General features: G+C 39.4%; 1 protein-coding gene across 1 annotated transcript in view; it reads left to right on the top strand.

Annotated features, from left to right (window-relative positions):
- DTHD1 (death domain containing 1) overlaps window positions 1-8052 on the top strand; it is a 61083-nt gene extending 53031 nt beyond the window's left edge. Inside the window, exons 9-10 of the mRNA XM_041753078.1 lie at window positions 3369-3426; window positions 7657-8052. Of these exons, the coding sequence (XP_041609012.1) occupies window positions 3369-3426; window positions 7657-7976 (378 nt within the window). The 3' untranslated portion in view covers window positions 7977-8052. The remainder of the gene's footprint in view (window positions 1-3368; window positions 3427-7656) is intronic.
- Window positions 8053-12784: the final 4732 nt, after the last annotated feature.

The following is a 12784-nucleotide window of genomic DNA, read 5'->3' as shown; positions in this document are numbered from 1 at the left end:
AAGAAGGAGAGATGTGTTTTGTTCAACATTTAAATTTCATGTGACACACTGACATGACTGTTAGGTCAGCTTGTTTGCACAGCTTACCTCAGCTCTAATAGACATGGAACCTAGAACAGAAGACAAGATCTTAGTATTCTATACAAGTTGATGGAATACTCCGATGCATTTCATTTCTTCAAAAAATGAAAGAGATATTTACAAAGGCTCTCGAGGGGCTGAGGAAGAAAAGTGAGGACTCTTTACATTGGACCCTACACTGGACAGAGAACAGGTTTCTTCAAGGTTCCATAAGTAGTCCAGCCTTAAGTTCATTTACGTTGCAGAACTGACAAGTATTTGGAGTCAAAACCATATGATGAGGAGAAAAAAGTTGCCATGTTAATAAAACTATTCGTTGCTTGAAAAAATAAAAGGATACAATAAAGTACTGAAACCCTAATTGGCAAGAGAAAACAGTCATATATGAATGGCATTAACAGCACAAGATAATATTATGTTAAAAGATAAAGTGAGTGATAGTACAAAAAATACCAAATACGAAACCAGGGACTAGAGTAGTTGATGAAGGAGGTGGAATTTAGTGCCTTAAAAATATGGTAGGTTTTATAGGAGCAGATCGTTCAAATCGAGAGAAGATATCATCCCATAAACGGTTTATACTACTCAAGCATACAATACCATTTCATATAGGGACAAGATACCTTATGGGTTCTCAAAGACATTCCAGTCTAACAAATAGAACCAAGGCTGATCATAGAAGGTTCTTGGAGTGGTGAAAAGCACAGCGAAGGGAAACTTGTGAAGTTGCCACAGGAAATATTAGGTAAAATAATAAATGGGCTCAACAAGTTTGATCCACAAAAAAAGATCAAGAATGGCACATATATGAACTCGACTAAAAAATGGTTTGCTTGCTTTTAAGAATTCAGTAAAAGGGTTGTATTTAGGCAACATGGAAAGAGTAGTCAGTAATTGAAGGAGTCTTAACAACGGCCTGTAAAGTTGAAGACAAAATACCCATTTCAGGTGCGAATGACTTTCTTCAGTTTCATTGTTTTTTTAGCTGCTTTTCAATTAATGAAGCCTGCACTGCACTTAGCAGTATAAATAAGACACATCTGTCTGTATCAGAATTACTTGTAATTTTATACGGATGCCTTTGAGAGGCTAATAGTGAAACCTCTTTTGGGAGGTTTAAGCAAGTAGTTGATGTTTCAAAGATTATGTGCAGTTTGCAGTTTCACAGTATTAATATGCTTGAACTTTTGTTGTTCTATGTTATTTCCTAATTTTCTTCCATCAAAACTTTTTTTTAAAGATTTTATTTATTTATTCATGAGAGACACACAGAGAGAGGCAGAGACACAGGCAGAGGGAGAAGCAGGCTCCATGCAGGGAGCCCGATGTGGGACTCGATCCCAGGACCCAGGAATCACACCCTGAGCCGAAGGCAGATGCTCAACCACCGAGCTACCCAAGTGTCCCGCTTCCATTAAAACTTCTTAATGGAAATTTTATATACATGTTTATGTGATGTCTATGACAAGAATACCTACAAAGTATGACTTTCAGATTCAGCCACTTATATTGAAATCACCCTTTGAACCAGCAGCGTGTTATGTGCATAACACACTTGGATTATCCTTGTATTATTGCTTCAAAGTAAGCATTTTTTAAAAATTATTTTGAAAAGTGTTGAAGCATATGTAAGGATTGCCTTTCATCGGGCACTTGGCCATTCAATAGTTTAGAGCAGACAATATTCAAATTTAAGAAAATTTTCACCTTTTATCTTAAATGGTAGAGTCTTTGAGAGCATTCTTACAGGGGTGAGGCATTTATAGCTAGTGACATTTTCACAATTAATATTGGTGCCACTGAATATTATACGAATACATGGTCATTAAAATTAACTTTGAGGGACACCTGGGTGTCTCGGTTAAGCTGCTGCCTTCGGCTCAGGTCATGATCTCGGGGTCCCGGATTGAGCCCCATGTCAGGCTCCTTGCTCTGTGGGCAGTCTGCTTCTCTCTCTCTCTCTCTCTCTCTCTCTCTCTCTCAAATAAATAAATAAAATCTTTAAAAAATTACCTTTGACTACCAGTCTTCATTTTCTGAAATCTTGTATGGCTGTCAATATATTAGTTCATATGTCTTTATATGTGTATTATTTTGACCATTTGGACAGTATTAATGAGAAATACTAGATTTTCAACAACTTTATTATTCATATCAGTACCTTACGTAGGATCACTGAAATATTATTTAGGGTGAATGTATGCAAAATGTGTTTCCATCATAAATTACTACTGTAGTATTTTCTGTCATGAGTGCATGTGTATATACATAAATCTATGTCAGGTTTTATAGACAGCCTTCTAAAACCTTACATGAAACTTGGGGAATTATTTGTAGAAGGTATTTTTTCCTTCAGTATTATCTGTATTTCCCAAAATTTTCCAGATAATTAAAAGGTATTTAAACTTGCTCTCTGAAAAAAAGGGGGTTTTGTTGAAATGGTTATGGATTCATAGGAAGTTGGAAAATAGACTACAGAGAGGTCTGGAGTATGCTTTACCCCATTCTTCTCAGTGGTTACATTTTACGTAATAACTACACCGCAATATCAAAACAAAGAAGTTGACATTGATACAACGGGTGTTTACAGTTCTAGGCCATTTATTCATACCTGTAGATTGTGCAACCACTGCATTCAAGTTACAGAACAATTTTAACATCACAAAGATCTCCCTTGTGTTACTCCTTTATGGTCATCTCCCACTATCTGTAACTCCTGGCAATTTCTAATCTATTCTGTATCTTTATAATTTTGTAATTTCAAGAATGTAATATAGATGGAATCATAGAATATGTGACCTTTTAAGACTGGAGTTTTTCACTCAGCCATCAGGCTGAGGTCCAAAATTGTTGCTCGTATCAAGGATCTGTCCTTTTTTTTTAACTGAATAGCACCCTATAGTGTGGACGTCCCATAATTTGTTTAACCATTTACTACTGCTTTTATAAAATGTTGCATTTGTTGCAGAGAGGTTAGTTTGCCCTATGTTTGTTGGTTTTAACAGTTTTAAATTTTGTTGGAACATATTCAAAGTTAACATGACTGCCATACTAATATTTCAATGTGTAGTCTTAAATCTAAATTTGCTGAAATATTTGGGTTAATATATTTTGCCTTATCAAAGAAATTGCTGAGCATGCATGCACAAATACACAATCTACTTTTGCAAGGTGTGCAATTCAGTACTTCTTTTAAATAGGGGTGAGGTTCAGATGGATTTTTATTTGTAGCTTGTTCACAAGTTAATGATTTCTTCTGCTTATTCTGTGTCCTTTTGCTCCAATAGCATAAAAAATTAATCAACCGTCCACAGAGTACCAAAAGAATTTCTACCGATCCTGTAGGTAAGAAATATTTGCTCTGTCTGCCTTACAGCGGCACTATTTTTCCTCTTGTATTTTATATGTATGTGAATCATTGTATAAAAAAGGATAGAGAAAGTGACTTTGCAATTAGATAGTCATTATATTTATCAGCTTAATAAATCAACTTTCCTTTGAAAGTCATGCGCATATAAACCAAAACATTCTTAAATACGGGTGGAATTAAAATTGCTAAAATCTAAAAGAAATACGAACCCTGCTACGTATTATTTTACTAAGATAACTAGTAACTGCTTAGTTTGGTAAATAAACAACTACAGTTTGTTCTGAAATGTTGACAATTAAACTGTGAATCAAAGTGTGGCCACTTTAACTCTACATTTGAGGCCAATGGATTTTAAATAGAGATACGTTAGTATGAAACTACAAAAACGAAATATCTAATAGTTGATTGTGGTTATACATAATTCAATTACATAACAGTGATGAAGACTTCAGGGTAGAATTTGACATTTTTATTCTGTTTTAGGCTTTGAAACAATCCACTTTATAATGTTATAGGTCACTAAATAATTTACGGGTCTTCAATTTGATCTTGGTCTTCAAAGGATATCAATGAGTCTATTTTGATTAATGTGTCAGACCCACCACTGGATGGCATAGCATTTCATTCAGGGATTACCTTTATAGATTGTCCAGAAAATGTGCAGGCTTTACTGAATTACATTAAAAGTGAGGATAGGCGTACACCTTAGTGTTATGCACTATCTCAGAGGCAATAAAAACCATTTTCAAAGAAAGAGCAGTTGATGTAGAAAAACAAAATTAAAAATACGAAAGCCAAAACCAAGAAAACCCAACAAAACAAATTAAAAAAAAAAAAAAAACAGTAGTAGTAGATGAAAGCCTGGTGAGTTTAATAGTGTTGTTAACTTTTGAATAATTTGATGTCTAAAGAAAAGCATTCTCTCTGCCATTGTTAACAACCACCAGAGAGCACAAGAGTATAATGATCTTTCCTGTGTGTACTAGGAAGTCCTGGGTTGTGACAGCGTGTGGTCTCTCAAAACCAAGCTGCTGCAGGAAGGATGGTGGTAGATGAGGTTAGAACAGGATAAAACTATGAGAAGTTTTAAATGCCAAGGTAGAAAGTTCGAACAATAGGAGGAGCCTACATGACACTTATTAACATGGAATGGGTAAAACTGATAAGACTATGAAAACTATTAGTTGTGTGGAGGACTAAAGTGGATAAAAACTGGTAGCGGGGATATGAGTTAGACTCCTGGTTCCTGCAATACTCCAGAGAAGAGAGGGGGAGCATGACTGAGATTGTCAGTAAGGCTGGCAAGTAGAGGAAGTATCTGAGGTATGTTTAGAGTTGGGACATGGGTGCAGAGGATAGGAAATAAGCATTGAGAAATTTGAATAATGTTACATGTTACATGTAATAATGTTACATGTTACATGTTTCAGCTTACTCCACCGAGTGGTCACATTCACTAGGAAGCCCATAGAGTGAAGGAAGGGTTAGGGGTAGGTGGAAAAAGGCCAAAGTTGATTTTGACTTTAGTATGATGTTGCTCGGGTTGGCTGTGATGTATACTAGAAAAGATAATCAGGAGGTGAATACTGCAAACGCTGTACCAGGAATTAGAGAGACAAAGCCAAAGATGAAGATTAAGCAGAGCTGGAATGTTTTGAATAAAGGAGATGGTTAGGAGAGTAAAAGTTGATGAGTTCATTGGAGGAGAGGGCAGGAAAAGAAGGGGCCTGAAAAAGGAAGAAGTAATTCAGCAGAATCAGGAGGAAGAAAGCTAACAAAGGCGAGAGAGAGGGAAGAGAAGAACCAGGGTGGAAGGAGTAAAATGCTTTTTTTCTCTGGAAATCAGAGAAGATGCAGACTGAGAGTTGTTTGCTCTGAGTCATAATTAAGAGGATGCTAGGAAGATCAGAAAGAGGATTGCACAGAATGTTAACAACAGCATATAAGCCCTAAAACAAGGGCTTGAGGAGTGAACCAGAGTGATGAACTTGTGACATCACGTTTACATCAGGCATAAAAGTATTTTATGGTTAAAAGGAAGAAGAGAAAGCCTGGTTGCTTGAAACAGTAGCAGAAGCAAGTAAAGGGGAGACGTGAAACATGGGAAGCATGTGCGGTGAGGAGGAGATGAAAGGAACAGGTGTGGAGGGAAATGACTGTGGGGAATGGAATCTGGCAAACATGGAAGAATGAGATTTTGTAAGAAAGTGATTTTTATTTTTTTAAAGATTTTATTTACTCATGAGAAACACACAGAGAGAGGCAGAGGAAGAAGCAGGCTCCCTGTGGGGATCCTGATGCAGGAGTCGATCCCAGGACCCTGGGATCACACCCTGAGCCGAAGGCAGATGGTTAACCACTGAGCCACTCAGGTGCCCAAGAAAGTGATTTTTAAATGAAAAGGAGGTTTATGGGAATTCAGGTCAAATGGCTTTGGGAAAATTAGGAGAAACAGACATCGGCTGAGTGAAACGGAAGGTGAGTGAGATTGGGGCTTAAGGAGGCTAGAAAAGTTTTAGGTCATTGCTGGGAATAGTTTAAGTTGCACTCAGGAAAAATATTTTTTACTGGTTTATTAACTGGTATAAAGGCTTGAATGGTGTACAGAGCCCAGAGTTAGTGGATGACATGCAGCATAGTTTTATAACCCTGGACATCTCAGCGGTTGGGTGTAGGGCGAGTACAGCAGGATTGGCAATTGATAAATTGAGAATGATGAAAGCTAAAAAGGACCACAGATTCTAAGGTGGATGCAAGGCCATTGCTGACGTACATAGCTGATCATGAGGAGCAGCATGTGCTTCCAATAGTATGGAGGTATGTGAGACCAGTAGAGACCAGTGTCGGGCATCAAAGGACTCATTGTATCAGTGACAGAGGCAAGAAGTGTATTAAGCAGGAGCAACGGAACAGAGCTGTGGAAGTGTAGGAGGTGGTGGTCAGCAGTGATATTGAGGAGCTGATGCCTTGGAGGGGGATGAAACATGAGGACTGGCCATGAAAATCAGTTTCTTACGTAGAATCACAGTACAGGTCATTGATGTTGACAAGATTAAGGGACCACGTGGTCAGAGGTGTGACTGATTATCAGCAGGGTTAAGGACGATGCTGGCAGCCAGTGGCTGGAGGTAGATGATGATGGGGATGGAGAGAGGAAGGCCCACCCGTACTACATGAGCATATTGCACGATGGAAACAGAGTGTTGATTTGAAAGTAAGAATGGAGAGCGAGGATGTGCTGACTCCATTTTCTGAGTAGCCTTCTCAGAAGGGGGGCATGATTCATAATTTAAATTTATGTGCAATTTCTGTGAATAGGTAGGTGGAGGGAATCGTGGAGTTCAAGGTGGCAGATGCAGAATTCTTGCCTCACATCAGACCAAGGCAAGAGTTAGCCGGAGAGTGGTGCAGGCTGGGGCACAGAAGCAGGGGCACAGAGGGCTCAGGGGCTTTCCCGGGAGTCATGGCCCAGAGTGACACAATGAAAAAAAAAAAAAAAAAGCAACCAAACAACAGAAAAATAGAATCATGGGTTTAGGTGGTTGACATGAGTCACAGGATAAGGGAAGGGGTATGACGAAATACAGAATATATTTAAAGAAGATGTTTGTGGTTCTAAACCAGGGGAAATGGTGTAAAGGACCTTCCACAGAACTGCTCTTTGGGTTGGATCTGGGTGAGCTTGTGTGTGTATAGTTGGGGCTGGCTGGGGGAGGATTGCATAGCTGCTGGCATACTCTGTGTATCAGGTTAGTACTAATTACGAAAAATAGTCTTGAATCTAGAAGTATCCTTGAACATAATGCTGCTCAATGTATGGCTGGGGACTCCAGTGTCAGCATCAGCTTGTTAAAAATGCCCAATTTGGTCCCTATCCTTGTATTACTTAATTAGACTATCTGGGGCAGGACCTAAAATCCTTTTTAACAAGCCCTCCTGGATCTCAGGGGAGTTAAAACCCGAGAGGCATTTCTAGTCCTTGGCAATAAGGGATCCCTCAGGGGGAAGCCCCCAGACATGGCAGGAATCCCAAGGTTTTCCACTGTCCCCTGGGGTGGGGGTGGGTGTCCAAATCTTCCCAAGGTTCAGAGGCCAAGCCAGAGAGGCCTTGGATTTCCTGCGAACGGATGCAGAGGGTCAGATCAGCACAGGCCCCCCTCTCCCCCCCAAAGTCCTAACCCTGCCTGTCCCCTTGTGCCCCACAGAAGCTCTGCAGGACCAGCTGCTGCGCTGGCTGGCCCAGGAGCTCTCCCAGGAAGGTGCCAGGCGCCTGTCCTCATCCCTCCCCCTGCGCCGCAGCACCATCGAGCTCATCAGGCTGAAGAACCCTGCGGAGCCCACGGAACAGATCCACGAGCTTCTGTGCTTCTGGAAAAACTCACTCCCCAGTTCCACCGATAAAGTGCGCCTTCTGGCCCGGCACCTGCGCAGGATCGGCAGGAGCGATCTTTCCGAGGAGCTCAAGCTCAAGTGGGAGGGGAAGGTGTCCTCTGAGCCCCCGCACCGGTTCCACTCAGCAGGGTAAAGCCAGGCTGCTCTTTCTGTTGCCCCCGAAGGGTCACAGCAGGTGCTCAGGTTGCTTCCCTCAACATGCCACTAGAAGTTTCCAAGTAAGGCTGTTTGGACTGAGTCTTCCTTTTTTTTTTTTTTTTTTTTTTTTTTTTACAATTTATGTGCAAGTTTATTTGTAAAACAGATTTCTAGACATACTTCATCTTGGCTGTGCCAATAAAAATACATTCCATTTCTTTTTAGAAGTGTGTGTTATCTGACGGTTCCACAGCAATCTGGTTTCTCCTAAGATACAACCAGGTGGATAAGCATGTACCCACTAACCTAATCTAGAATTGGGTTGAACGTTTTGGGCCTGCTACACCGGAAAAAAAAAAAAAAAAAAAAAGACACGGGCATACCTTACAAGGTGCTCTCACGTATTTATGAGAAATGTAGCTCAAAAATTGTAATCCAAGTACTGCAATCTCCAAAAACACTTTAGTCGGATAATTTTTATTTTTATTTTTTTAATAATAAATTTATTTTTTATTGGTGTTCAATTTGCCAACATACAGAATAACCCCCAGTGCTCATCCTGTCAAGTGCCCCCCTCAGTCAGTGCCCGCCACCCAGTCACCCCCACCCCCCACCCTCAGGGAGAAGAAATGGGCAGGAAATATCAGAAAGGGAGACGGAACATGGAAGACTCCTAACTCTGGGAAATGAACTAGGGGTGGACCGAGTCTTCTTGATAGATGTGCTGAGACAGGGGGAGAAGCTCTAATCAGATCATAAAAAGCCTTCCTGAGTTTGAGGGCTTCTTCACGGCTCAGGGATACACATTCTTCAAGAATTATGGTCTTGGGTTCAGCCAAATCTAATAGCATTTGTAATAGAGTTTGCTGTGTTCACATTTTAATAACTGAGGTGGTTTTCTAAGTGGAAAGGAAAGATAGGATATACAGAATCCCCCCCTCTTTTTTTATTGTTATCTACATAAAAGTAAACTTGTTATGCAGGACTCCAAGCAACTGATTCACATACTGACCCACCGTGGAGCCTGCAGCTAACAATACAGAATAAATTGGGTTGCAGAGACCTGATGCTGATGATAGTAAATCAGCAAGAAAGCTAGACAAGCTTGAAATAAATTAAAAACAGGAAAGCACTGGCCATTTACTGCCACAAACTTTTCTTCTATTATAAAAGTATCTGGGAACCAGGAAAACTCTCACATTGTATTATTAGTGAAATGAGGCAGTGCAGAGAAAGTGAAGTATCAGTGAAAGAATTCAGGGCCTTTTAATTTTTTTTTTAAGATTTTATTTATTTATTCATGAGAGACAGAAAGCAAGAGAGAGGCAGAGACGCAGGCAGAGGGAGAAGCAGGCTCCACGCAGGGAGCCCAATGTGGGACTTGATCCTGAGACTCCAAGATCACACTCTGGGCCAAAGGCAGGCGCTAAACCACTGAGCCACCCAGGGAATCCCCTTCAGGGCCTTTTTAACCTAGGAAAACAACCTACTCTTAAATCACTTTTCACAGAAACTTTATTAGATAAGCCCTAGGTGCTCATCATTAAAAAGACTATAAAAAAAAAAAAAACACAGAAAACTAAACTAAACTAAACTAATAATGACCAAAGCTGCTCCATCATTGACAATCCCTGCTAACGTCTAGTGCGTGAGCTTTGAGACTTTAGTTTTAGCTAAAGCAATATGATATGCGGGGCATTACGTTTATATTACCATTTCATTAATGCAAAACCATCACGGCTTTGGCTTGTCAGCATCACTAGTGATTAGTTTTGATTATTGAATACCAGAAAATTAATGAAATCGCATGAAAAATTAAACACTCGTATGGCTCTGAATTTTTAAGGCAAGATTTCCTTCTACAAATTAACCAAGGACTTAGATATCTATTTGGCTACATATTGAGAAAGAGGATTCCAATTTTCCAATACATTCCTATTAAGACACATTTTGTTAGTCAAGATTTGTATTAATTTCACATGTTTCCAGAAAGGTACACCATTTTCCATGTGTTCTAGGAATGAAGAAAACAGACTGAAATGTTCTTGGTTTTTCTGACTATGAAGTAGCAGAAATAGAGTTGTTTATTGCCTGTAGTGAGCCGGGCTCTTTATGCTTACCCTTTACAAGCATTGACTTATTTAATCCTCCCAACTGCTCTATGAAGTAGGTACCCTGCCCCAATTTACAAGAGAGGAAACAAGATTCAAAATATTGAGTGCCTTGCCTAAGGTCTTAAGGGAGTGACATAGTCAGGATTCTTGTCCCAACACTAGAGATTACTATCATGAACATTTTGGAGTATTTTCTTCCAGTTTTTCTTTTTTCCTAGAAGGAAATATTTCTATTCCTGTGTATATAGATGTATAGAAATACAATCGCCTATGTGCCCACGTGGACACACGTACCATCTCCCCACACACATACTGCCACACTCATCCACCTCCTTACTCACATCTTCTCACATCCCCTTCCATGTCCTCATCTCCCCCACACCCGGGTACTACCACCTGTACAGACACACACCCTCCCACACACCTCTCACAAACGCCGTTGAACACATCTACTTATCCCTACCATGTTCACAGCCTTACATCCATCTGTACCTCCTCACAAGATTGCATACATTGTTCACAAACACACATCTCAGCACACAGCCCCTTCCCACCTCTCACACTCTTATTCCCATACAACTCCTCCTACCTATGCTCACTAACATACATACTCCACAGACATGCACACGCATCTCCTATTACCTGTATACTTTCACTCATACACATGTATACACTCACAAACTCCTGTTCTTCTCACACACTTTCACTCACATACTTCATATATATACCCTCACAGGCGCCCATCCCTTCACACACACACACACACACACACACACACACACACTGACACATCTTTCCAGAATTTAAAAAAAGGCATATATTATTGCAACAGTAAAATGATATAAAGGTATATATAGAAAAAAATGGCTCGGCTCTTGGGGATTGCGTCTCACCTAGGTTGTCAAAGGAATCAGTCCCATATGTAGCATGTGCCTTGTGTGGTCAGTGCGACTCATCCGCACCCCACCCCTAGGCACCCTGCTCTCTGTAAGCTGACCTGTGTGGTCCACATCAGCGGTGCCTCTGGCTTCTTGTTGGGTTTGGGTAATGGAAGCCCCAGCAGGAGATTGGGAGAAGAGAAGACAGTGAGTTAGACTATCCTGTCTTCCCCCCATCAAATTCACCAAGACCAGGTTGTTTCCTTCACCCAAAGGCCACCGCTCCTTTCCTCTCTGGGCAACCATCTCCTGGATTTGGGGATCTGATCCTCTTCTTATCCCTTCAGGTCTAGGGGAAGAAACAGTCCTATCGCTGTAGCTCCACCACATCCTGCCCATCCTTTTAGGATAAAGCCTCTTTTAATTATTTTGAGTATTATCTTATGCTTTGTATCAAGACTCTGATACTTCTCATAGCAGCTTATACATAAGTAAGGTTTATTTTTTCAGAATGAGGGTCATGTATTATACATACAGCTTTAAATAATACTGTTCTTTATCAAATTATGAACATTTTCTAATATATTTAAATGTTTTAATAGCTGCATAATAACCAATTTCAGAGTCATGCCATTTTAGCATTAGCAATTTTTGAAAATTAAAAAAAATGATGCAGCATACATCATTTTATGTCTGGCTTTCCTGTATTTAGCTTTATGTTGTTAAAATCCATCCATGTTGTTCATGTGGAATAGAATACTTTGTTCCTTCTAAGTGCTTCCTTCATGTATACTAGCCCATTATACACACATACTACAAATTACATATCTGTTCCACAACAGATGAACATTTTAGTAGATTCTAATTTGGAGCTATCATGGACAGTGTTTTATGAACATTCTGAGCAAGCCTTTTAGTGAACGTAAATATTTATTTCTTCCTGGTATAAACCTGAGAGTACAATGATTGTTTACCATAATTAATTTAAACTTTCCCCTTTTGTTGTAATTCAGGTTACTTCCTTCTTTTCATACAAATAATACTGCAATGGCCATTTTTCTACACATGTATGTGGATTATTATTTCAACAGGATAAATTTTTAGAAAGGGGATTACTTGCTAAAAGCATTTTATTTTATTTATTTTTGCTAAAAGCATTTTAAAATGCTTGATAAACATTGCTATTTTATATTCATTATATACATTACATTTTATATTCTAATCACCAGGTCATGAAGATTCTTGGGAAAATAGTATTTTTAAGAATTCATAAAAAGAATTAACTTGAGGCACATAAGATGAAATTCTACAAACTGGGTAAGCCTGGATTGTCTTCATTTTCTCTACTGAGAAAAAAAAATTGGCTTAAATTTTTTACAGTGGTTCCTCTACTAATACAGTATATTCCATTGAAATTGTTATTTTGAAAAGCATAGGAACGAGAAATAATACATCAGACATGTGCACAGATTCTAGGATGTCAGAGAGCCTATAGTGTCAAAGTATAGCCAAATTCCATGAAAGAAATGTTACATTCATTTATTCAATAGATATATATTGAACAAAAACTCTGGGCCTGGCAATCTGTCCAATGCTACAAGCACAAAAATGAGTAAGAGTTCCCTCAGGTTGTTTTCTGCATAAAGAAAGAGTAAACAAATGAGATCATCACCTCATTTATCTCCTGTAGTGAACCAGAATCTTCATGCTTAGCCCTTTACAAGTACTGGCTGATTTAATACTCCCACTACCCTGTGGGGCAAGCACATAGCCTTCAGTTTATGAGAGGAAGCAGGAGTTTCAAAAGATTG

Source organism: Vulpes lagopus, chromosome 4 (genome assembly GCF_018345385.1).
Source record: "Vulpes lagopus strain Blue_001 chromosome 4, ASM1834538v1, whole genome shotgun sequence".
NCBI classification, from domain to species: Eukaryota; Metazoa; Chordata; class Mammalia; order Carnivora; family Canidae; genus Vulpes; species Vulpes lagopus.
Note: the sequence above shows the minus strand (reverse complement) of the source record. Positions and strands in the feature narration are given on the sequence as shown.